Consider the following 27,845-nt stretch of genomic DNA (forward strand, 5'->3'; position numbering starts at 1 on the left):
AAGCTTAAATTAAATTTGCACATTATTATAAAGCAATCATATCTTTATGCAAAATTTATTATTAACAGCTTGCCTAATATGGATTTTATGACAAAATTAATGATGCTCTTCGATCTTCAATTGGGGGACAGAAACCTCTTAATTTGTGTTTCAATGTTTTATCAAATTATTGTGGTTTTGGAATCACAAAACGGTAAATATATGACAAAATTGTAATATTTCAGTGTACTATCCCTTTAATGCTTCCAAATAAAAATTAAAACAAATAATTACGACTGGTTTTGTGAGCCAGAGATTTATTTTTTTACTTGAACAACACAAGTAAAAATCAGTTTTTTATTTTTTATTTTTTTTTGTGAATTGTTCATTTAAGCTTTATGAGAATCAAGCAAGGAATCCTACAAATCAAATTTTTTTACACTTACATCCACACTTACATAGAGAAGCATCGATCTGCAGTAAATACATTTATGAAACTGAGGCCCATCCATGTATAGTGACAGGGCTGCAGTGTCGATCATATCTAAACATTAGAAGATGAACTTGTTTCTTACATTTCAGTCAGTTGAGACCATCCCACAAGACGTTTGCTCTGCGTGTTCTCTACTGATGAAATAGCCTTTCTTTGAACGGATCATTGGCTCTCATAAGTACCATGTCCTTCTCAGAGGACTCGCTGTGTTTGTGTAGATATTTGAGAGGTTTCCCCCCTTGGTAAGTTTTACCTTGAGTTTTTTTAGTAGCCTGAAGAGAGCTGTCAATCAAGTTGATTGACATTGAGACTGCATTCGCACCTTGCCTTTGTGTAGGGAGTTTTCCTTCTGTCCGTTCATGTGTGCCACTGTGTCCCTGCAGCCCATGGCAGTAATAAGTCTGTCACGGCTGTCTGTGAAAAGTCACGTTCTGCTGTGTTATGTGTGTGTGACCCGAGGCAATGTGGCACCTCATTCCTCAAACGAGACAACAGAAGCACCAAACTTTGAAGCCTGCGGTGCTGCCGGAATTGAACCCTGTGCGACTCTGTGACCCCGGTGTTGGAGAAAACTCATACATTTTCTACACTCCCACACAGCTCGCACAGAGCAACTGCCGTCTCCCTCATGTGCTAACTGCTCATAAATGTTTTACATGCAGCATATGCCAAACACACACAATACTGTCGGCCTGCCAAGTAGTAGTGAATGTATGGCAATGTTTTAAGTTATGCTGTATGTGTAACGCTAATAGTGTATAGTTTAAATACTGTAGGCATGATTTTGAAGACCTTTGCATTTAAAGCTTACATTTAAAGGTGAACAAATACAATTCCCTACACCACTATTAATGTTTAATCTGTCTCTGTCATTGTTTCTGTGCTTTTTTCTCTCTGAATGTCAAATTTACTCTTTCTCATCCTCTCTAGCCTTGTTCACACCAATAAACAGCACAAAATAACACAAAATAAAGCAATTTTCCTCACCCAAACTAGTCATGTGCAAATGATCTTTCTTCTCTGAAAGTATTTGCATACTTGTTTTACTTTTTCTTTTGCTGTGATCGTTTTAGCTTCTAAAATGCCCCAAAACTGTATTGTAGTTCACAGAGGTGTGGTTTCATTTTGAAATCCTGTGCTGAAATGTTATGCTTGGTGCGAACAGATCTAAGCTCTTTATCTCGCTCACAAAATTGTAAGTTTGAGGGGGAGGGTGCTCCCGCCAGCACAATCATTTGTTGACGTGCCTCGTGGGACCTGAAGAAAGTGGAGTTATGCATGTGTGCAAGCGTGATTGAAGGTGTTAATGCTCCAGGGCCTTGTATATCAGCTCCAGGCCTGATTGGTGAGCTCTGTAAGTAGAGGTGACGGGCTGACATGAGGTGAGGGGTCTGACTGTGGCAGGATCTCCACCCCAAAGCTGCTCTGTGGCCCAGGCAAATGTTTCTCATTCTCAGCTGTCATCCGCTTCTCACAGGCAGACGGGCACGCAGGGATCTCGCCCACCCTGAGCCCCGGAGCGCGACATGCTGTAGCGCTCCGCCCCCCATGCCGCCCGCCTGTCCGGGGCTTTAGAGACAAAAACGGAGCACAATCTCCTGAGAAATTCCCAGAGTATGCATGTGAGCCGCCACATAGACGCTGTGCTCTTTTTAAACTGGATAAAGGGGCAAGACCTCCCCTTTCTTTCTTTCTCCCGCTTTAATGGAGTTGCCGTGGTGGTTCATTCCCAGAGTGCAGCTCAAGAGGATTTGGGAGAAGTATAGATTTAGGGATGAGAGCTACATAATGACCTGTTCATTCATTAATTATCTGATGAAGGAGAATGACTCTCCAGTGTAAACAGTGAACCTCCATTGGAACGTGTGTGCTTATTTGCGTTAAGTATCTAAGCAAGATTCAGTTGTTTTTAAGTTAAGCTAATTATAATTACTACAGACTAAGGCTCATCTACTTAAGCTAACTTAAAAAAATAAACATTGAAAATAGTAGTTTTTCGGTGAGACCTTTATTTTAGGATTATAGGCCTAATTTTATTTGAATAATTACATTGCTCAAATAAATGCAGCCTTAATGAGCATTTTTATTTCATCTATTTTTTTAAATGAGTTAAGTTGGGACTTATCACAGGTCAGATTATATTGGTTAGTTCAGGTGTATATGTTCCTTTCAGACTATGTCACTATTAGTTTTTGCTCTTGTTTTCTTTTAAGAGAATTTCATTTAGTGTGTGTGAGAACGAGACTCCAGATGTGCACAGGGATTTTCTTGGTACACTGTTGTGAATTATTTTTTTCTCTCCCATTTCTTCTTGTTCCTAACCCCTTTGCCCATGCACCCATAAATAAAAAAAACAGTCAGTCTGAGAATAATTGGGTTGTTAAAGGCCAGGGCTATCTTTTAGAGTATTTCTATTGAATCATTTTCTGAAAGTAGTCCTACAAATGAACTCGGGTGACTGTCAGATCAATAGAAATCATGAGGTCAATCAGACCATCTCTCACACACACACATGCCAGAGGGAGAATTGTCCCTTTCCTAAAAAACGTCTTTACTGGTTTACTTAAGCTGGCTGCACTCTAGAATATTTGATGGCCAATTTTAAGCCGATTTGCACCCCCGAATGATCAGGGGGCATGGCCTGATTTGAGGCTTGTCGCAAAGGTTTCTTTTTTTTTTGGTCCACAAAATCCTCTATTGTATGGTGTTATTATGATTATTTAACTGCTCCTGATGGAGACGGAGCGTCCCTGAACTCAAATCGTAAATATTAAAACGATGTTGCGTACTTCTATAGCTGAAAATTGGCAGCCACAAAAACAGTATTGAGAAACAACATCACCCATATTCTATTTTTTGTACTTTGTTTTTCACTTTGAAAAAGATTGCATGGCAGGAGAGCCAGCTAACAAGGTTGATTTTTCTTAGTTTGTTTTACTTCTCTAGTCACGTTTGATCTTGCGAGTCTCCATGAGGTCTCGTGTCTCTGTGAAATCATTCCTACATGCAACAAGTGTGAGGTCTCGCTGTCTGGTCACATCGTTTTTTTTACAATTTATCCATATACATTTGCTAATTTTCTAAATGCTATGTATTTATAATTCTACATATAATTGTTTTATAATATGGTTATAAAACATATGGTGCTCACATGGGGTATGAGGGTTCAAATCTGGTCTGTGATGTAACCTGAAATGCTAAAATCATGCTTCTTTAATAGTAAAGTGAGGAACAGTTTCATTGAAACTCAGAAACTGCAATTTTTATTAATGTCTTTCTCTCACGCTCTGTCTCTCACGCAAGCAGTCGAATCTAACATTAGCGAGGGGAGGTAATTGTGTCAGAGCCTTAGAGGGAGGTAAAATGGAATAATGAGACTCATTATCATACTAAAAAAGAGAGCGAGACCGAAGATGGGAAGAAGATGAGAAAATAAAAGAAAGGGAGGAAAGGATGAGGAAGTGCTCCCATCAGTTTGCGAGTGAGAGCTTCTATGCTCTTGTTAATAGAGTTTAGCTGAAGAACGACGTCAGTCTGGCTTTGCTGAATATTCTCTGCAGAAATGAAACCACTTTTCCCTTCGCTCTGTCGCTTTGATCAGCCTGCGCCAGTTTTCTTCCACATTAGATGAATAGCTGGAAAATAAGACTAGTGGAGCGTGTTACCGCCACGTAAATGACAGGTGAAGGGCAGTTTCCTTTCGCTAGCTGGCAGGGCTGATCCGGTGACAGACTTTGAAGTTTAGAGGAATCTCCTCTTCGTGTTGAATCGAGGCGGATAGAAGCACTTCAGACCGAGAGATGTTTTTGTCTCCGCACTGAAGTGGGCAAGATTACAGCGTTTTGAGTTTTTTTTTTATCCTCACCGAGCGTGAGATTAGAAACACCTGCACAATGGAGCAGGAAGTAGAGGAGGAGAGTTGTTCAAGGACAGGGGAAGTTTGTGTCTTTGAGGCAAGTGCGCCAGGCTTAGTGGGATTTGACAGAGACCACGTTTTGTTCTCACATTGCAGCATGATGCTTCAATATCAGAAGCCTAGCTGTAATATTTCTTACATTACGAAAGGGTGAAGGAGAGCGACTGAGATAAAAGAAAGTGAGTTGTGTTGTTTGATATGATGCACAATGGTGCAATAGTTTGTGAAGGAGAGACAATGTCAGTGCTTGTACTCCTCTCACTTTAGTCTTAAATAGCATAGTGTAACAATGAATTGATAAGTGTTGTAATGTATGAACTATGGTTTCAATTATTTGCGAGATTGTACATTGCATTAAAAGGTGCATTGCAAAGCAAAATTAATGCTTTAAAACTTATTTTATAATGCATTATAGATAAAGGCTTTAAAGTGTTATTTTTTTTTAGCCCAAAAAATCACTGTTTGGTAGATTCAGTGTTTTTATCAAATGTCTTATGCTCACAAAAGGCTGTGTTTAATAAAGAATACAGTAAAAATATTGAATTCTAATCATTAAAAAAAACTTTTGTTTTAATATATTTTAAAATGTAATTATTTGTATGATAACAACTACATTTTCAGCTTAATTTAGTAAAGGATACATTGAAATGTGTTCATTGTTTGTCCATGTTAGTTTACATTGCAGTAAAGTTAACAGATAAATACAACTTGTGTTAGTACATGTTGAAATTAATGTAAACCACAAATAGCATAATGAAATGCTGTTGAATTATTGTTCATTGTTATTTAATATTAAATCATATTAACAAATGAAACCTTACTGTTCAAGCATTCCATATTTTCTGCTATTAAACAATTTTTATTTTTTTATTCTAGAAACTAGCATTTTGAATTGGTAGTTGTAAAAAAAAAAAAAAAGTTATGATAAACATTAAGACATTTCTGTTTATTATTAGTTAAAGAGATGCTATTTGAGATGCTCTTGGCTACCGCAAAGCCGATGATAATATAATTTGATTACCTTTTATTGTGTGATGCCAAGCGCTCTTGCTGAAATTATGACTCAGTTTTAATAGTATCATTACTCTTTTAGCACATGGAAATGAGTTATTAGTGGTGCGATTTATCTACTGTCTTTGGCTTCATTATGTTTTGTTTTTTTGTGGTTTATCTGTAATATTGCATATGAAACCAGCAGAGCCTGTTTACTCTTTATTGTGTGTACCAGTAAACTTGATTTAGATTGAGTATTTTCAACCAAACATTTGATTACAAGGTGGGCGGCATGACCTAAATCTTATATCACGATATAATATTTTATATATTACATAACCATGAAGCTGTCTGTGTGAGAAATAACTGAATTTAAACAATGAATGTTCAAATGCTAATGCCATATTGTTTTACACTAGTATAATTAATTTAAAAGAGAAAATGGTACAAAATGTTAAAAAAGCTTCCACTGTACCCTTTCAAAAAGTACTGATATGTTCATTTTAAGGTTAAATTAAATACATTTTTAAAGTGTAAGTATTTCCTGAGAGTGGATATGATTTTCAGCTCTAAAAAGATTCTGGTTTATTTAATTAATGTGGCAAAGAGAGTGGCCTTCTCCTGTCTGATTTGTTTGTTGTGTCGGCACTATAACCGACAAAGAGCTGTGTGTTGTGATTTCAGTTTCACTTTAAAGCCCACTGGCTGTTTTGATGGATCACAAGGAGGACCAAACACACTTCACATGTCACTTACTTCTCCAAGGTGTTGTGATTTGAAGAAAATGCTGAGCAAGCCGCATGTCAGCTGTCACTTCGCCAGAAAAACCCAACCAGCTATCAGACCCGCTGAAGCATAGACTGCGTGCACGGTGCCTTCCCATACTGTGTGCCTGTGTATCGGTGCATGTCCGTGACGTTCCTTGAGTGCTTTGACGATATGTTTTATCTTCGGTCAGTGGTGTGGCCGTGTCTCACTGTAGTCTGCTTAGAGTGCAGATTCGCTGTTCTCCACCTCTGAGACGTGTGCTTGACCGCTGTCCTTGGTGCTGAAAAACTATTTGGCTGAAAGCTTGATTGATTGAATGGTGCACTCATACTCACACAGGTGGAAGTGAGGGACCTAACTGATACTGTAAAGTGACTCAAATGAAAAATGATCACATTGTTCATTGAATCCACTTCGTCTCTGGCCTCTATGCTCTGTTCAGTTCAATCAGGATGTATCCTTTTCCTGTATAGCAGTGGTTCCAAACTTTTTACAGTTGCATACCCCCTGGGGCATTTAACATTCTTCTACATACCCTCTCTCTTCCACCTAAACCCAGTCAAACCTTTCCTATTAAAGGACATTATTTGCCCACTTAAATGGATTTACAGGTGCATTTTTTACCTTTTATAGAGGCAAAAATGTTCTATCCTTATTAATTGTATGTTATGTTTTATGTCATATTCGTAACATTCAGTTATGGAAAATTGAAGTGATAGCCTACTTGAAGATTTAAAAATTAAACTGCCAACAGGTCACAACAAGTCACTGTCTTAATGAGCCAGGCATTCATTCATTTAGTAACAAAACAAAATGTTGCAGCAAAGAACTACTACAGGCTTCTATACTCTTTGGGTGTAATTAAGAATGGGTTATAAATCACTGACTCTCCAAATCTGGAATCTGGGGGTGCAAAAAAATCTAAATATTAAGGAAATCGAAGTTTCTATATATTTTCAAAAATAAAATCTTTCATTTTTACATTAGAAGCAGCATTTTACTTGTCAGAAATACATGTTTGGTTTTAATTTTACTTTAAGTTCGGGTAGAATTAATGAATGCCAAAACTCAGTATTTTTTATCCGCGTACCACCTCCGTCACCTCACATAACCCAGTTCAAGAACCACTGCTGTGTAGGTTACGCGTTACAGCATATACTGTATGTGTACGAAGAATTAACTACATAGAGTTGTTGTTCACTGACAAACTGCGCAAAACATGTGCAAGATATGGTCGTGGTTTTGTGCAGCTTGTCAGTGAACAACGGCTCTGTGTACACTCAAAAAAATAAATCGTTGGTCTAACTTAATATAATTATGACACCTATTTCCACACATTTGAATGGTGTTGTCTCAACTTAATTTAGGCAAATGGAACCCAAGAGCAAAATTCATTTTGAACCAACAAGATCAAATCATTTTCATTTGAATCATATTATCGTATTTATCTATAAACTATTTAATCTTGTTGAGCCAATTAATCTTAATCACTTAATTTAGAAAACCAGAAATATTGTGTCAACTACTATCGTTAAGTTAATTGTACAACTTTATTTACATCAAACAAATGTTTAATTGTTGACATGTCTATCAAAATGTAATTTACTGCACAAATAAAATGTTCTCAAAGTGAATGTCAAAAGTTTCTCTTTATTCTTATTTCAAGGCAAATTTTCAGGTAAAAAAATACAAAAAAATATCATCCAAGATGAACAACATTATATTTCAATGTATATGCACAGCTAATACCTTCTTGAGTCAAGATTTAGTCTTTTGAGAATACACACATAAGGTAACTTACTCCAACATCTTGTTCTTAAGGGCTGGTACCTTTAGTGAAAGTTTTTGTCCATCCAAGATAAAGAACACTTTCTGGATGACCTCAAATGTAGCCTTGAGTTCTTGTGGGTAGCTGAGGTTCAAGGCGTAAGTAAGTCCAAACAGCATGGCCACTGCTACACGTTCTTCAAAGAGCAGAGAACCTCGGTCCCTTCAATCAGGATACCAACGTCCACAGGTTTATCCCCTGGTTGGTGTCTATGAATTGGACGATGTAGATCCCCATTACCATCTGCTCTATGGCTTCTTTAGAATTCATCCAGTCGCAATCCTGGGCAAGACAAATAAAATGTGGTAAAATTGGCCTACTGTAAAATAAAAATTAATAAGAACAATTAATAAGAACAAATAATCAAACTACAAGCAACATTACAAATAAATACAATAGATCAAAGATTCAAATAAAATAAACAGTGCTTTTCAGTTTTTTTCAGGTATCTAACAGTAGTTTTTTTTTAGTGAAAGTGAAAAGTGAAAGTGACATTCAGCCAAGTATGGTGACCCATACTCAGAATTTGAGCTCTGCATTTAACCCATCCGAAATGCACACACACAGAGCAGTGAACACACACACACACACACTGTGAGCACACACCCGGAGCAGTGGGCAGCCATTTATGCTGCGGCGCCCGGGGAGCAGTTAGGTTAGGTTCGATGTCTTGCTCAAGGGCACCCAAGTCGTGGTATTGAAGGTGGAGAGAGAACTGTACATGCACTACCCCCACCCACAATTCCTGCCGGCCCGGGACTCGAACTCACAACCCTTCGATTGGGAGTCCGACTCTCTAACCATTAGGCCACGACTTCCCCTTAGGTACAGAAAATGGATAATCAAATATAAAACACTGCATATTATCTTTACTGAATAAATTAAAGATTAATCATTATTGAAGTAACATCAGCTATTCAGTCAAGAGCAGTTAGTAATTTCTTTGTCATTTCTTGTGTGATTTAACATTAAAAACACAGGCAGTGAGAATAGTTTTTTTGACGATCCAGTACATACTGTTACACATACAATGTCTTTCTCTTTTAATAAAACTTCACTTAAGACATAACAGACTATGTTTGCTAGGATACTCACCAAGACAGTCATGTTGATATAATTTTTGTACGAATTTGGCCTCTGAAGCACAAGACTTGAAAGAGAACTCAGTATTTGCACGTTTTCTGAAAAAAAAAACATGTGGGCGCTTTGGATGAGCACACTCACAAATCATCTCACAGTTCTCTTTTGCGTCTTGCTCTTGAATGTTTAAGTTAGCAAGGCTTAAATGAGTTTTGTTTACACAAAGATAGCAACAGCGTTCATGACTAGACGTTAGAGCAGCATACGGCACTCGCATCGTCATTAGAGGTGGACTGCGGTTCAAGTGCGTGCCGAACCATAAGTAGAGAATGGTACGGTTAGATTTTAATGTAAACATAAAAGTGAAGAAGAGAAAAGCAGTTGCTTACATTGTACTCCTTGAACAGCTGTAGATGGTCCTCCTTTAAGTATACACACAGTGCTTTTTGAGGATGCATTCTCTTTCCATGTCTACGCTGTTGTTCTGTAAAAAAAAAAAAAAAAAAAAAAAAAAAACACAAAAACATTGATTATTTGACAATATCATATCGATAACCAAGTATAACAGGACATACAATCTATATGAAAGTTCAACTAATAATAAAAATTCTATCATTAATTACTCACCCTCGTGTCATGCTCGAAGACATTCGTTCATCTTTGGATCACAAATAATTTTTTTTTTTTAATCAATTCTGAAAGTTTTCTGTCCCTCCATAAACAGCTATGCAACTGAGACTTTGATACTTCAAAAAGTACATAAAGAGATCATAAAACGAATCCATATAAATTGAGCGGTTTAGTCACATTTCTCTGAAGACTCGCTTTATATTATGAACAGATTTAGATTTGCAATTTATTCACATATAAACATTCATCAACTCGCACATCAGTTGTGGTGAACGGAAGCATAAGCATGTTTGTTTGACATGCGAGAACCGATGAGGTTCATTCTCGTTACACAGCACGTCTGAGCTTCTGTTTTTGGGCATCAATCAGGTTCAGTTGACCTTCCATTGATGTTTGCTGATCAATGTTTATATGCAAGTAAAAACCTAAATTAAATCTGTTCATCATACTTTCGAACATCGAACTTATTAAAACATCAAAGTCTCAGTTGTGTCGCTGTTCATGAAAGGACAGAAATCTTTCAGAAATCATCAAAAAGATCTTCATTTGTGTTCCAAAGATGAACGAAAGTCTTCCGGATTTGGGACGACATGAGGGTAAGTAATTAATGACATCATTTTCATTTTTAGCTGAACTAACCCTTTAAGAACATCACTAATACAGCTTACCACATGAAAAAGTTTACTAAAACCCAAGCATGGGATGCTGTTTATTGCTCTTGTAAACCTGTAAAATAAAAATAAAAATATAAAAATCATTTTTACATAAATTTGCAGTGTTCTCATCTTTACCTGGACAGAGAAATCTCCTACAGATTGCTCAGCAGCAGTCGCCTGAATGAAATGGCTAATTTCATAACTGAAACAATATAGTAAAATAACTATCAAATTGTATGAAATCAGAAAATTACATTATCCATTCGTATGTTGGTTATGAAAACATTAGGTATTTCCAAGCACACACTAATAAAACACTTTAAACTTTCCTTTATTTTATTACAGTAATAATGAGCCATTTTTCTAAACCCATTTAAGAACATACTTAATACAACTTACCATGTGAAAAAGTAGACTATAACCCAAGTATAGGATACCATTTAATGAGCTCTTGTAAAAACCTGTAAAATAAAACAATGTTTACATAAATTTGCAGTGTACTTGTATTTACCTGTACAGATGTTTCACGTATTACATGCTCAGCAACAGTAAAACTATAATATATACAAACACAAAACAATTCTGAAGAAAACGGGCGATCCTGCTCTACCGACGAAACCGAGGCTGATTTTCCCATGCAATATGCATTATAACTGAAATCAATATAAAATGTAAATGCTGCCCGGAAGGGAAGTTTCGATCATTATATTTCATACAAACAAATATCAAATTGTCTTTAAATCATTCTCATTCAATTACAGCAACTGTAACAATAATACAACGTATTACAACGCGTGCACCCTAATCCTGTGCGATCATAGTCAAACGACACATGCCTAGTATGCATGTGCTCTATACTGTATTCCACGCCGCCTGGCTGCTTGTTGATTAACATCAAGCATATAATTGTATTGACATCATTGTTTGTTAATTCGTTTTTACATTAATTCGCAGTCTTCTCGTCTTTACTTGTACAGAAGCATCACTTAACAGTACGCTCAACAACAGTAGCCCGAGTACGTTAACTGAAACAATCTAGTAAAATAACGCTTGCAACAGGAATTAGAACTAAGCAACTACCGCATTAATGTTAAATTATGTACATACATGCAGGCGTTTATATCGATTTACTATGTTTTTATCGAGTATGAACATGTGACTAATAGAGTAATTCAAATAATCCAATAAGCTGTCAAATATCCGCTTAATGTTGAATTCTGACTGATTTAAATAGTTTTACTCTCTATCAGCACAATGCAGACAAAGAAAATAAAGGATTTTTGAACTTACCAATTCTACAGCATTCCACCATAGACTGGACTCCACCACATAATGGCGCCCGCGATAACTGACGAGGTCACGTGGATTTCCTGTCATCAGCGCATGTGCAAAAGTAGTAGTTTGACTTGAATCATTATTTTTTGTTGTTTTGACACAAATGAATTGAGCTCTTTTAAGGTTGTATGGATTTAGTTCAGACTGATTTAAAATAATTGTGTACATCCCTTAAACTGATAAATTTTATTTGTTTCAAAATGCTCTATTTATTTTTATCGAACAACACCCAGATTTCATTTTTTTGAGTGTAGGTAATTCTTCTCCATGTGAAAGCGTGCAGTTGATGGATTAGGGCTGTCCTCGGCTAAAGATTATTCTGGTTGACTAGTAGTCATTAATTTTAAGCATTAGTCGCACTTTTATTAATAAACCATATAAATCATAAAATCTATCCTTAAATTGCCTGCACAGCCTAAGAAGCACCTCAAGCACACACAAAAAAAGGCTTGCCACAGTGCACAGGTAAATATAATTATGAATGTCTTAGGGTAAAACAGCAAGTACACTGCATTAACGTTTTAATAATTTATTGCTTTCTTTTTTTGGTTTAAGCGATTAAGTCAGTGACACTGACTCTTTATCGCTGCATTATGCACCTGTATGCATGTTTCATACAGATTACATAATGTAAAGATATGTATTTCCAATTTGAATTTGTTCATTTAAAAGTTTTATTCTCTGTAGATATGCAGTAGCCCAACGCGCAACTGTTCATCTTCTACACTCCACAAAAAACATGTGAACAGCACACTAACATTAGACTAACATTAGATTGAGCTGCAATGTAAAGTTGCTACTACTTAATATTTCAGATGATAAGCCATATTTGAGGTAGATAAATGTTAGGTGAGCATATGGATGTCCTGCCCAATGTATATACTACCACATAGACCAGCCGTTAACGATTTGTCCACCACGGACTGTTTGATTTCGCCACTTCGTGTGGAATTTTTTTTATTCTTTGACTAAAGAAATTTCTTAAGTTTACAGAGGTGATTTAGTGAAGAGCAGAGATAGATTTTCTCTTTTGTTGTTTGCTTAACATGAGTGATAGACAGGAATATTAGACTGCTGTCACTTTAAGAGCTGCCCAGTTCAAATATACTATTACACGTTTTTTTTTTTTTTTAATCTAAATTACTGTTTCTATGAGGATACTTGCAAAGACGGGCATTTTGACACATACAAGTGTTTGTATGTAACCAATCAAGGCCTGTAAAGTGGCAAAAATAACTCAATACCATTCAGTACTCTGAGCACTTTCGTCACGTGTGTGTGTGTGTGTCATCATTTGGCTGTCAAATCAAATGTGATAACGTGGTCGGCTCTTAAAGATTCAGATATCTCCCAGCAGAACTAGCACCACACACGTTTGTTTTTGTGAAAAGTGGGGACATCCCATAGGCGTAATGGTTTTTATACTGTAGAAACTGTATATTCTATCACCCTACACCAACCCTACGCCTAACCCTAACCCTCACAGGAAACTTTGTGTCATACCCATCATGTCATTATACAGAGTTGTGTCGTGAGATGTCACAAAAACACACCCTCACTCACTCACTCACTCACTCATTCCAGGATCTGATATATCAGGTGTTAGATAACACTCATATTACACAGACTGATTTATTGAAAAGGTTTGAAATAATTAACTTGGATTAGAAGCAAAACCAAGAGCCTCTCAGACATATTCATTAATGTGGAAGTCAGCTTATTTTTCAGAAGAAAATATGCATTAGATTCTGTAAATTACATTGTAGCCATACTTGAGTATTAAACCTATATGAACAGTGGGAGGTGGAGAACTAGAGACTGTTAGGATATGACTCACTGAAGTATTCATTTGCAGAAGCATTGCTTTTTACTTCTGATGTACATTTAGGCTACGTACCAAACCCATTTATTTATGGAGAGCAATGTGACCAACGTGGGAGTAAATATATTTTCTGGATTAGCTCAATCTCTGTGATAAAGAATACGATGATTATAACACTCTCATCAACTAACAAAGTTTGTGAATGAGACTTTATGGCTTGTATGTTTCACTCCCCTTAGTTTTATGTGGTCGAGAAGAATATACTGATATGGAAACATGTTTGGGTGTCAGGTGTAGCATAGAAAAGTGTTAAAATATTAATCAGATATGAAGGTGGTGCCATTCTAAACATTGTGTATTTTGACACAAATTTCATGATTTGATTCAATTCTCATCCACAAGCTTTCGATTCGATTACAGATTCTATTCAATATCGATTATTTGGGATATATATCAGGTACAGTAGGATACATGCCAAATTTTCTCAAGGAAAAAAAAATCTCAACTTGCTGTAAAATATTCATGAGTCTGCTGGTACTATATCACTATAATATTAAAGGGTAAAATATACTGATTTGTTAAAATTACACTTAATAATGTTTACAATTACATTATATTTCTACTTCAATTTGTGTCATAAAAACTTGATGGATTTATTAAAAACATAAATTAAACAGTTAACATCAGTAAAAAAAAATAATTATAATGAATAAGTTATATGGTGCATATATTTAGCAAAAATGCCCCTCTCTACAGTTTATTTTGTTTCATCTGACAAATGAAAAGTTGGAAAGTTTTTAGTTGGAAGGCCAGACAAAGTATTTTCGCTTTCACAATGAAACATACAGCCTCTGTGTCCACAACATGGCGCAGCAACAATACTACCGCAAGAATACAAGTTACACCTTCTTTCTTTGCATGAACATTTGGGCAGTGTTATACAAATCTTCCCACATTGTGACATAGACATTTGGGGGCGTGTTTAAACAAGGCGTTTTAGGAGGGCCTGGACGCGTCTTAACTTTTATAAAGACTTTGGGTTTGAGACTTTAGTCTTTACAACTTTAAGGATCTTATCTATTCACAAACAACTTGTAACATCCAAAAGAGAAAGGAAAAGTTGAAATCACATCATATGACCCCTTTAAAGTACCAAAGCACAATGCTTATTGTGACGTATTGGATGGGAAGTGCCCTTCAATGTTCCGTCCATTAACTGAAAACAGGCTGGACTAATCAATTCTTGGAATTTAAGAATCGATATCGTTCCGTAAAAATGAGAATCGATTAATATCGAGATATCTAAAAAAAAATGTACCCAGCCCTACTGTGTATCACTCTCTCACACTCCCTGCAGACTGATCCATATTGATCAGTGTGGACTGTATCTGTCTAGATCTGGATCGACCGTGCCATTGTGACATCAGTGCATCGGTCAGCACAGCGGAAACCATTAATGCAGAACTGATTAAACTGCACTAATCAAGTTGATTTACTGATCAACAGTCTGAACCCCGTCTGTGTGAAAACCAGGATTTTAGAAGCAGTGAAAGACACTTTTCTTATTCTCTTTCCATTCTTTTCTTTTAATTCATTAATACATTCTTTGATTTTCTACTGTCTTTCGTTCTTTGTGATTCAGAGCAGTGAAAGAATAGACCGTACTAGATTTTGAACTAGTTTGACTGATTCAATGAAAAGAACTGAATCATGGAAAGATTCATTTGTAAATCGGACACAATAACATTCCTTTGTTGTCGTCTTTCTTTCTTTCTTTTTTTCTTTCTTTCTTTCTTTCTTTTAGGGATGGAATGAATATTCCGCAACCAAAAATAGCAAAAAAATATCTTTCAGTGTTTGGCTGAATAAGCAAAAAGGCTGAATAATATGTACTGAACAATGACTAATGCGAATTACATTTTATATCCTATTATTCCATTCATTCTTTTATTTTTCCTTTCCCTCATACTTTCTTTTTCCTTTCTTTCTTTGTCTCATTTTTCATTCTTTTCCTTTGCTGCTTTCTCACTTTTTCTTTCTTTTTTTACTCATATTATACTATCATCCCTTTATTCTCGCTTATACTTTTTAATTCTCTTTTTTCCTTATACTTCCAAATTATTATTTTTGTGTGCTTTTTTTTTTTTCTTTCTTTCTCACTTTGACAGCATTATGCATTGAGAATTAATATAAACTTTTTTAGTTATTATATACACCCAACTTTTAATATTCTCAAGAGTTCTGCTCCTTTTAGTTTTGGCTGTGTATCAGCTTGTGTTGTGTGAATAGAATATCAGTGTCGTGCATTAGTTCAAGTGTGGGAGACCGACAACTGGCCCTGAAGGCTCTCCAAGGCCCATCTGCTTTTATCAAGCTACAGTCATATGAAGGTCTCTGTCTCACCTCTTACCAAGGACCCTCAATGCATTATAACAAGGCCAGTGTTTCATTTGAGCCTTCATTTTTTTTCTTTGTTATCTTTCCGTTGGTTTCTCTCACCCATCACCCTGATAAAGAGGCTCTCGGTGCTTTAAAATGACAGAAGTGTTCAAAGAATTCAGAAATGTCTCCATTAGCATGATCATCATTGCACTGAGAGGAAATAGACTCTGCAATTATCCAGGAGTATCTCATGTGTGACAGGCATCCCGAGGAGGTCAAAAACACTTATTAACTTCAAACTGTGTGAGTGTGCGTCGTGTCTGTCTTCTGTGTTTGTTGTCTTTGTTCAGTGGCAGCTAGAAACGCTAAATAAGGCATTCTTTATTTATTTATGCAGAAAAATGTTTACTCATGTTAATTTATTGCATTTCTTATTTGTTAACTATTAGTAGTTTAAATATATAAAGCACATAACAAGCCTCTCAGGACATCTATCTGAATATTAGGCAGCTGTATTCACCAGCATGTATTCTGATGAGCATTAATCAACCCAAACTAACAGCACGATGCATTCTGGTCTCATTTCTCGGCATGGCAGTAAAATGGATGCTTTTATTTAAGTATAAACAAATAGTATAAAATAAAGCACAATAAATAGACAGTTTTGCCTGGATGGATGAAAGTGCAACACCAGCAGTGATGTGCATTAGCCAGGAAAATGGGGGAAAAGCCTCTGGCCTCCTTCCAGACGGCCCGAAAAAGAGAAGCCAGAGAGAGGGAGGATGAGGGGGAGCGGAGAGAGGAACAGCATCTGCTTCATGCCTCAGTAGTTTTAAAAAAAAACAAGTGGAGGGAAAAAACGCTGGATGCCAGTGACTGTGAGTACACCTGTCTGGTTGTCGTCATGGCAACCTAATTAGAAAGCCAATAGGATGAGAGCAGGGTCTGGTTAGAGACGCCAAAGACAGGAGCTCAAAAACAGTTCAGTGGTGAAGATTAGAATGAGAAAGATTGCTTCAGCTGAGGTGATTTGAGAAGAGAGAGAGAGATGATCCGTCTTCACCTGTCAGCATCACAATACACACCTGCCTTGTCTTTTTAAGAAATTTTATTGTTTTAAATGTTACTTTTTAAATTAATTTCTAACATTTTTTTTTTTCAGTTTATAATTTATGACTTATGATATTATTTTAATTATGCTTTTTTATAAAAACATTTTTTATTATATTTTTAATTATATTTTTGTTGAATCCATATTTATATTCTTTCTCATTTTTAATTATATATATATATATATATAATTATATATATATATATATATATATATATATATATATATATATATATATATATATATATATATATATATATAATTATTATTTCTTTATATATTTGTCTTTAACCCATATTTGCTATTGCTTTTTTATAACATTTAAAAAAATTACTTTTTAAAAATATATTTCCAGCTATTGTTTTATTAATGTATTTTTGTCTGATCCATATTTTGTTACTTTCTTGTTTATTTTATTGTTCACATTGTTTATTCATATTTCTTTTATAAAATATTAATATTTAAAATGTAATTGTTTTATCTCTTTATATTTCTGCTTCATATTTTGTACTTTGTGCATTTACCATGCATTCAAAGCAGGCTCAAACTGAAACTAAGAGATATCTCTCTCCGAGAGATGGACCAGAACAAAGGTCTCTGTCTTTCACTTCCAAGCCCCCTCTGCCTCGTTCTCTTCCTCTCTAAGGCACTCTCTGTCTGTCTGATAAGACAAGTGGTCTAAACAAGCCTGGGGTTAAACACATTCTTTACTCTTCTTCCAGAGACACTAACTGTTTAAACTGTAAACTTGTTAACCCAGGAATCCCGCTCTAAAACAGACACCATTGTTCTAAAAAAAAAAAAAAAAAAAAAATACTATATATACTATATATATATATATATATATATATATATATATATATATATATATATATATATATATATATATATATATATATAATTATTTTTTTTTATTTTTTTAATACACACACATACAGACAGGAAAGGCAAAGCTGAAAATAATTTGGTTTTGGTCCTGGCTGTATAAATTATATCCAGGATGGAAAAGATTATACTTCCCAAGTCATCTAAAAAAAAATAAAATAATAATAATAATAATAATAACTAGCTTTCTAATCTTTTTCTATTCTATCTATTTTATTTTCATTTATTATACAATTAACCAAAGCAAAAAACTAAATCCTCTAACACAAGCTTGCTCAATTTTTTTTTCTATTCTATTCTGTTTTCTTTTTATTTATGATATATATTTTTAAAAGCCCTTGCTATCTGTACTGCATTAAGCTAACTGAGACTTGTTGTAACACTTGTATATCATAGCTCTTTTGTTGATTTTGATTGGTTCTATTGTCCTCATTTGTAAGTCGCTTTGGATAAAAGTGTCTGCTAAATGTAAATGTAATGTAAATCTCAAGCAGTTTTCTAGCAATGTTGGAGTTCTGTTAGATTTTTTCTAGTGTGTTTCAGTGAGAAATCAGTGAATGTGAAACGGAGGGATCTCCTCCTCAGGCTGTTAGGGGGTCTCTTTTCTATAAACATTCCTCACATTCCTGCTGCTAATTGGATCAGAACCATGGAGTTCCTGGTGGAGAGCTCCTTTAGTGTGCTTTTAGAGTCTTACATGGATGGTGGTCTGTTTCTTCTCTCTCTCTCTCTCACGCTCTCTTTCTGTCTCTCTCTCTCATGCACTACTATTTGGTCTCGGTTTGTTTTTTCAGGGCACATGGTAGTTTCATCAGATTTTGGTTGCATCTGGGTGATACATTGAATATTTATGGCAATAATAATATGAAATAATTTATAGTTCTGTTGGTTTAAGTGCAACCTAATAAAATAATTTTCATAAAAAATATTACAATTTATTCTTTATCATTGTTAGTAGTAGTCATTGACATAGTTATATGTTGGGAATATAAAATTAATCCTATATTAATGTGTTATTTATTTTTATTTTTATTTTTTGATCAAAAAAATTTCATGGACCTGAAATCATGAAAAAAGCACTTCTTTTCCACCCCCACAGCACATCAGCATAAAGTAAATAGTTTGAAGGTTAAAGGCCAGGTCATCCTAGACTCTCTCAGGAGGGCATCACATTATGAGAAGGATTTATGAAATCCTGCATTATTCCCTCTCTAGTCTCCAGTCCTGCCTTAGTCCCTATTGGTTCTTCAGTCATACATAAACATAAAGAACTGCATGCAACAATAAGCTCTAGCTTTATTAAAGCCTCTGCTATATCTGAACTTATGTATCACTGCTGTCTGTCTCTCCAACCAGAACACTCTCTTTCCTGTGGAGTTCATCTACAATTTACAATCTTTTTCTTAAAGGGATAGTTACCCAAAAATGAAAATCACCCCATGATTTACACACCCTCAAGCCATCCTAGGTATATATGACAATTTTCAATGAGACTAATACAATCAGAGTTATATTAAATAATGTCCAGGCTAATCCATCATTTATAATGGAAGTGGATGGTAGCCGAAAATTTGAAGTCCAAAAAATTGCACCCATCCATTATAAAAGTCCACATGGCTCGAGGGGGTTAATAAAGGTATTCTGAAGCGACACAATGCGTTTGGGTAAGAAAAATAACCATATTTACAACTTAAGAAACCGTAATCTCTAGCTTCCGCTAACTGTCGTACGCACTTTCTCATGAGTGGCATCCAGAGGATGACGCAAACGCGGTGACGAACGCAGAAGTGACAAACGTGGAAGCGCAGAGAAGAGAGCAAAACAAAACACCGGTCACGAATTAGTAGTACAAAATGAGGATCTCGGAGGATTTCGATGTAAGCCAAGAGGACACTGGCTTTTCCTTTGCTGTAAACAAAACTTGTTTTTCGCACCTACGTCATCTGCTGGATACCACTCTCATGAACGTGTGTAAGACAGTTAGTGGAAACTTGATATTAAGGTTTATACATTTTTAAATATGGATATTTTTCTTACACAAATGCATCACGTCACTTCAGAAGGCCTTTATTAACCCCCTGGAGCCATGAGGACTGCTTTTATAATGGATGGGTGCGATTTTTAATAAAGCATGGATCCGCCTGGATGTTATTTAATATAACTCTGATTGTAGTCGTCTGAAAGAAGAATGTCATATACACCTAGGATGGCTTGAGAGTGAGTACATTTTCATTTTTGTGTGAACTATCCCTTTAATGCACTGCTTTTTAAATTGCACAGCAACTCTGGTCATTCCATGTTTGTCGTTTGTCGCTCTTTGTCAAATTAAGGATTGATTATTATCTTTCCGCTAATATTTCACAGATTCGATCTTTCATTCCGATACTTGATTGTTTAACCTTCTGAATTTTTGCATTATAAGGTGGTAACACATGATGCTTGTTTTGGCACGTGAGAAAACACAGATGTTAAAATCTTCAGGCTACTGATTTCCCCATGATACCCGTCACAATTCAGATCCTGACTGCTTTTTTTAATGGCATCCATGAGGTCACGCAAGGTTCCTTCAGTGTGTTGGTTTGGTGCCTGCTCTGTCCTCGCACATTTGGCAGATCTTAAACCTGCCAGGAGTCTTTCCGCCTACTAGGATCTCAACATGTTATTTATCACCCTCTCTGAAGCGAAACACCTGTGCGGGTTTAAGACGGCTGGTTTACGAGACCGCCAGGTAGATCCCAGGACCTGCAGGGGGTCGACCCGTTCTTCCTGACTTATTTACCACATTTTCCAGATTTTTTTTTTTTTCATTTCTTCTAGCGGTTCCTCATCTTCTTGAGGCACTACTCACATTTTCTTCATAAAAATCTGTCTTTATACCTCTCTCCTTATCTGTCTCTCCTTTCCTCCTCTCTCTCTCTCTCTCTCTCTCTCTCTCTCTCTCTCACATACACTGGCATCTTTATCTGCGTCTCTTCCTCCCACACCCCAAGACGAAAGAATCGCCGCTCTCTTGTTAGTCACGCTCCTTCAGCTGTTAAAGCTAGCATGTGGCAGCGAGCGCCAGGAATAAGGTGGAATTTACATTCATCCTAGTGAAAGCAGTTGTGCCGCCTTTGATAGTCAGAGAAATCTAGTTGAAATCCTCCACCTCACTCATACTTTAACAGGTTTGATGCAGTCACGGGTGAAATTTCCACCTACTGCCCGTCTCTGCACCCAAGGCAGACCGCTGCCTCTGCTCACATTCAGAAAGACGCAGGGAGACCCTCTTACTTCCCGGTCCCTATATGCATTCCATCATGTTTGTGTATATTCACAGATCAGAGTAAAAATAGCTTGTTTTCTTGTTAGGAAGAATTCTGTAAAGCATCATTTATCAGATGTTGTTGGCTTTTCATGGAATTTCATTATAATTTTAATGTGGAAACCTTAGTTTTTAGTATATTAAATTAATGTTACTGTCAGATCTAATTTCTGCCAACTTCAACAAATCAGCATATTAGCATATTAGAATGATTTCTGTGACTGAGGATCTAATTCAGCTATGCATCACAAGACTGAATGACTTTATTTTCTGAAAATAGCTATTTTCAATTGTAATATTTTACAATATTACTGTTTTTGAACCAAATATAAACAGTCTTGGTAAGCATTTTATTATTATTATTATTTTTTTTTTTTTTCAGAAAAAATAAATAAAAATCATACCAGCTCCAAACTTTTGAAAGGCATTTTATCATGGTGAACAAACTAAACTAATGTGATTCATACAGAATTCTCATAAGACTATATTAGCATTCCAGCTACTTACAAGGCAATAATCTTCTAAATCAAGATTAAAAAAGGTCAGTGACCACCAAAGTTCAGATTTCTGTTATGAGAAGGGGCTCTGCCAGATTGCTAAATTTAGATCTTGTCGTCGTTTCTTCACCTAAGGCCTTTTTAACACCACACATGAAAGGCCGTATTAACCGATTCACCCTGGTTTGTTGCAACAAGGCGCTCCAGATGAGTTAAACATATAGCTACATTTTGAGGTTTTATTTTGTATAGATTCATTACCACAAAGGTGTAAATGTGGACCTCTCTTTGTATAAATTAGATTTAATGACAATGCTTCAAATCAAGAGTTTATAATAATTCTCAGTGGCTCACTTTAGTTAACTGTGGTATAATTTATGTGCATTGGTAAAATATATAGTCAGTGTTGTAACCCAAAATTTACTTTTCTGGTTTTCTGTTTTGAGCCGAGGAGGTTCGCTTTCACTTATCTGGTGTGAAACAGTTAAATTAAACAGCAAACAGTTAAATTAAAACAGTTAATTGAATTTTATTCATGTTTTAGGAACAAGTTTTTTTGTTTGTTTTTGAAGGTACAGTTGAAAATTGTCATTAATTGCTCACCGTCAATGTCGTTTCAAACCCTAAAGAACTTTGTTCATCTTCAGAACACAAATGAAGAAATGTTTTATGTAATCCGAGAGCTTTCTGACCCTGCATAAACACTCCTGATGTCACACAGACCATTTAAATGATATCCCTACTACCTTTCTGGGCCTTGAACGTGGTAGTTTTGTTGCTGTCTGTGCATGGTCAGAAATCTCTCGGATTTCTTCAAAAATACCTTAATTTGTGTTCAAAAGATAAAGAAGGGTCTTGAGGGTGAGTAATTGATGAGTAACAGAATTTTCATTTTTGGGTGATGTGTCCCTTTATATGCTTGTCATTACCTGTTTCTTAACAGTTGTGATGGTGTCGGCAGATCATGTGGCAGTTGGCCACAGTGAAACAGATTGATGATGCTGGAATGCAACTTGTTAAAGAAACAACCAAGCCTACAAACATTTCAATAGCATGTCAGCAGAATCACATCTTTTGGTCCAAGGTGCAATCATGCCACTACATCTACAGTGGACGAGTCAAAATGATTTTAGTGTTGTGGATCAGACGCTTGTAATCATAACCATTCTGGTGCCATCGATATGTCAGTGTGTCATCTTTGTGTGGTCAGAAAAGGTAGTGTTTTCCTTTATGTGTGTGAAAGAAAGTTTTGTGTGTGTACATAAATGTCCACACTGAATTGTCAAAAACGCTTTTCTTTGTCCCAAGTTTTTTTGTACTCGCTCTTACAGAGAAATGGATTTTCAAGTGGACCGTCTCCAGGATGACAGACTAGAGTCATTTTGCACAGTCTGGTGCTTTTTGCTGGCAAAAAAAAAAAATGAGGAGACTTCAATTTCCCAACCCACACTCTGAAGCAGCAAGCATCCCCAATGAAATTAAACCAGTCTGGAACATATTCACCTGACCTGTCCTAGTCATGTCACCTTTAGATATTTGTCAAGGGTACTTGTGAGCTAAACCGGTGGAGGTTGGATGCTCTGGTGAGGTAAGGGAACCCTGTGGCAAGAGTCAGCAATGGTTCTGCATCAACAATTCAGCAATGGTTCACTTCACTAGTGTTTAAAGGCACCATTTAGAGGTTGGCACTGGAAGTGAAATGTCTTAGGTAGCCAACATGTTGATTGAAATGGCTTTCTCTGTGTGCATGTGTAAGAATGAGAGCATATTGGCATCGATGGGGTTAACACACTGATCCAAAAGAACCAACAGTTGTTTTCTCTATTTTTCTGCCACTTCCTCTCTGTGAGTGTGTCTGAAAGAGGAAATGGTGCCCCCACAGCTGTTTTGTGTCTGGTGTGTCAGAATGGGTGACTGGTCTTTGTGCAGTCTGATTTGCATGTGGAGTTGTGTCAGATGGAGAGTTGTGACGGCTCCACAGTGAGCTGTCAGCCCGAGGATGAATCTTCCAGCATGCTCTGTCTTCAGCTCTGACCTTGAACTCCAGACTCTCCATCTCTCTCAAGAGCCACATTTCCTTCCGTGTCTCAGTGAGAGAGAGCAGGGTTTTAACCTCATAATTAGATTTTTAATGAAGTTGTGGATTGTTTTAATGTATTTGTTAAGTGGGCTTGATTCTACAATGGATTTAGAAGAATGATTTTGGAATGAACCTCCACATTCAGGGTAGCACCCCCCACCCCCCAATATTCAGATTAGTGTTTTAGTTTTTCAGTCGCTGGTTCTTAGACTATTACATTTGTAGTTATATTCTTGATACAGGATTTTTGTGTCACTATTTAAACAGAATCTAGCCTAGAAACTGTAAAGCTGAAAAAAAAATTGATTTTATTATTTGTAAGAATGTATCTATTCACAGTCAGCTCTGTATTTTTTTACAGTGCCTTAGGATTAGTCAGTCAATTAGGCAAACCACCAGTTAGTTGATTTTACAAATGTATACTCTTGCTGACATTGAAGTTTTAGAGTACAAGAGGATTAAACAAATACTTAGAAACAACAGGCGCCAGATTCCTACGCTTCCCGTTGACTTTGCCAAAGCAGACTTGCACACAAACACACACACACTAACTGAAATGCTTCTACCCGAGTTGGCCTCAGCTGGGTCTTAATTCAATTATGAAAGACTTTTATAAAAGAGACTTGTGTTCAGTAGCTTTATTTATGAGTCTGCACAGTGTAGCAGCCCAAGCTTGTAGTATGACCCTCAGTTACTTTGTGAGGTGCCCCAAGTCTCAGTACTGGGTCCATTCTCATTAATAATGTGTTTTTTTTTCAGTGTGTGTTATTAGTATTGACCGGGCTTGCAGAGAGCAGGCAGCCAGTTATTGGCTGGGATTTGGATCTGCTGTGTGTGTTGATGGGGCCCCGAGTTTAATCACTGTGGAAACATGAGACTTATTAAAACGGGAAGCCTTGGCACTGCAGAGGGATCTTGAACGTCTCTCAGGCTCACTAATGATTATAAGCCTGCAGCTTTGTCACCAAATAAAAGGAAAGGAAGAGATAATAAAGATTTAAAGATACAGAGAAGACATAAAAAGTGAAATGATTCTATTAATTTAGATGGTGAATTAAGTAAAAAGATCAACAAAAATGAATCAGAAGTAAGAATCGTTTTAGCAGTGAGCTCAAAATCTCAAATTCTGTCTGAGAGTGTTCTTGCTGTGGCAATGAAGGTACTGAGGTGCTCACAAGTGTCCTATGTTTTCTGTAAGGGCCTGGTTAATACATGCACACTGCCACCATGTGGTTAGGAAGGGCACCGCATGTACAGTGAAAGGGCATTTAAGTGTTGACTGGATTGCCGCCTCTTGGCCAGAGGCAAGATGATTGCACAGTGTATCTCAGCACCCAGTGTTACCTTGGGAAGTGCCATGTGGGTCACCAGCAATGAATTTCAGCATCGCCCACTGTTTTTGTCTAATTACTTATTTCATACTGTTTTCGAATGTGTATCTAGCTCTCGGGCACTTTGGAGGGAATCCGTTTCCTTGGCACATTTGGTCACTGGAGTGTGAAGAGGTAATGTAGGGTGAAGCACAGCTGGAGCGAGTGGTGACGGGGGGGCGTTGAATTTGTAACTGAGAGCTATACTCTCTGTTGTCAGTCTGGTTGAGATTAATCTGTTGAAAACCACCTGCTAGTTTGTTGGCAGTGCTTGGTCTTCCTCCCACTCCACAAATCCTTTGCGTGGTTCCGCCGAAACTTTTCCCTGTGGCTTGTGTCTCTGTAGCATTCTCAGAGTGGCAGAACAGATATTTTTGTGTATTTTCAGAAAAGGTCCCTATAGTGTGCATGTAAGCAGCGTAAGAACTGAAGATAGGTGGTTTCATCACCATCATTATCTGACTGCTCACTTCAATACAGCCTTTCACTAAAAGATTCTAAACCATGCCTGTTATCTCACTTAGTTCTGCTTCATATAATGGTTGTTAAAGATGTTTGCAGATGTATGGGTATTTTTCTATCTCATGTCAAATAGGGAAGTGTGCATGGCCATACATGATTTAGTATTGTGTGGAAAAAAAGCAAAAAATAATAATAATTTGAGAGAAGGCAAAATAATCATTTAATCTGAGTTTTAAATAGATTCATTGAAACTGAATTACTAAAGTGAATCAAAACTTACCATTGATTAATATTTTGCTACTTATATTTATTACATTTATGCATTTATGTCTATGCATAAAAATGTTTTGAATCATTAATTTAAAAAAATACTACTCTTATTGCAGATTAGCAGATGCTTTTGTCCAAAATAAGACAAAATAATAACTATTATATTAATTTTTTAATACATATTACAACCAAGTATATTTTAATACATAATATACCAATTATGCACATCTAGACCAGAACTGTTCCTAGTCCGTATATTCCTGTCCTCCTTTTTTTGTCATCTACAATGATGATTCAAGGTCATTAATCAAATTAATATCTAAACCGACAGGATGTTAAGTGGTGGGAAAGGATTAAGACAGTGGTGCCCCGGGGCATGCTGGGAAGGAAGTCTCTGAGCAAAGGCATTTATTGAGTCACGGTTTACACCTGTTACATCCTGTCTTTGGAAACAAAGTATTAATTGTAGGATAAAGTTGTATACATGTAGACAGTATGCCTCAATACAGGTTGCATTGTGATGATGGATTTTTCTTTGTTCTACTGTGAATGTTTTGTTGATGATATGAGCAGTTTAGCTCCATCAGCAAAGGTCATGGGTTCAATTCCCATGCACTGAAAGTCACTCTGGATGAAAGAGTCAGCCAATTGCATAAATGTAAATATTATCATAATATTGTATATCATTGGTTTGTTTTGTGAATGGATTTCTTCTATCTTGTTTTCTGCAGAAAGTTCTATTACATCACTCTACTGAGAGACCCCGTTTCCCGTTACCTTAGCGAATGGAGGCACGTCCAGCGTGGGGCAACATGGAAGACGTCCTTGCACATGTGCGACGGACGGACACCAACGCCCGAAGAGTTGCCGGCCTGCTACGAGGGCTCAGACTGGTCGGGGTGCACTTTGCAGCAGTTCATGGACTGCCCCTACAATCTCGCCAATAACCGCCAAGTACGCATGCTGGCCGACCTCAGCCTCGTTGGATGCTACAACCTCTCCACAGTTCCTGAGAAGAGGCGCTCACAGCTGCTGCTCGAATCGGCCAAGAAAAACCTACGAGACATGGCTTTCTACGGCCTGACAGAGTTCCAGCGGAAGACACAGTACTTGTTCGAGCGCACCTTCCACCTCAAGTTCATCCGGCCCTTCATGCAGTACAACAGCACGCGGGCGGCCGGCGTGGACCTGGACAACGACACGATACAGCGCATCGAGGAGCTCAACGACCTGGACATGAAGCTGTACGACTATGCCAAAGACCTGTTTCAGCAACGCTACCAGTACAAGCACGTGCTGGACCGCCGGGAGCAGAGACTACTGAGAGGACAGGCATCTTTCCACAGCCCGTTCCGAGAGGACGGAGCCAGAGGAGAGGGTACGGCACGCCTGCCAACTGAGGACTACATGAATCACATCATCAACGGATGGTAACCGCCCACCCCTCTCCAGAGAGACCAAAAAAAGAGACATAGTTACAAGGAGAGGGGGATTAAACAGACCCAAGTGGAAGATCCATTCCCAGATGGGAGAGTTCGACATCCCATACTTTGGGCGGGGAATATGGGACCAGGAACATTCATGAAATTAGCGTTTCGCTTAGTGCCCCATCTCATAGGCCTTTTATAAACAAAAGTTATGGCATACCATTAATATTAAATTATTATCGACTTTGTTTTTGTGCCACAAAGTTTTTCCTCAACCTCTGTGCTGCAGTGTTTCTCCAAAAGAGTGACTGAAACGAACAAACAGGTTTTAATATCTGATTCACATTAATATCTGAGAATCTATGAACTCTTTAGGAAATATAAAGATTGTTTATATATATATATATATATATATATATATATATATATATATATATATATATATATATATATATATATATCTATATCTATATCTATATCTTAGATGGCCTTTTTTAACTTGGTTTGAAGTGGATGGAACCAGTCACAAGTGGTTGAAAATTACTAACAGGTGTTGT

General features: G+C 36.8%; 1 protein-coding gene and 1 long non-coding RNA gene across 2 annotated transcripts in view; one reads left to right on the forward strand and one right to left on the reverse strand.

Moving 5' to 3' along the window:
• LOC128013232 (heparan-sulfate 6-O-sulfotransferase 1-B) overlaps positions 1-27,536 on the forward strand; it is an 89,001-nt gene extending 61,465 nt beyond the window's left edge. Inside the window, exon 2 of the mRNA XM_052596055.1 lies at positions 26,593-27,536. Coding sequence (XP_052452015.1) covers positions 26,593-27,295 — 703 coding nt within the window. The 3' untranslated portion in view covers positions 27,296-27,536. The remainder of the gene's footprint in view (positions 1-26,592) is intronic.
• On the reverse strand, positions 7,624-11,714 carry LOC128013233 (uncharacterized). Its single transcript, XR_008183275.1, has 6 exons — positions 11,634-11,714; positions 10,743-10,804; positions 10,356-10,413; positions 9,447-9,541; positions 9,073-9,158; positions 7,624-8,259 (listed from the first exon to the last, which is right to left on the reverse strand). It is a non-coding gene; the product is annotated as an uncharacterized LOC128013233 (long non-coding RNA).
• Positions 27,537-27,845: the final 309 nt, after the last annotated feature.

The sequence above is a fragment of the Carassius gibelio genome, chromosome B24, assembly GCF_023724105.1.
Source record: "Carassius gibelio isolate Cgi1373 ecotype wild population from Czech Republic chromosome B24, carGib1.2-hapl.c, whole genome shotgun sequence".
NCBI classification, from domain to species: domain Eukaryota; kingdom Metazoa; phylum Chordata; class Actinopteri; order Cypriniformes; family Cyprinidae; genus Carassius; species Carassius gibelio.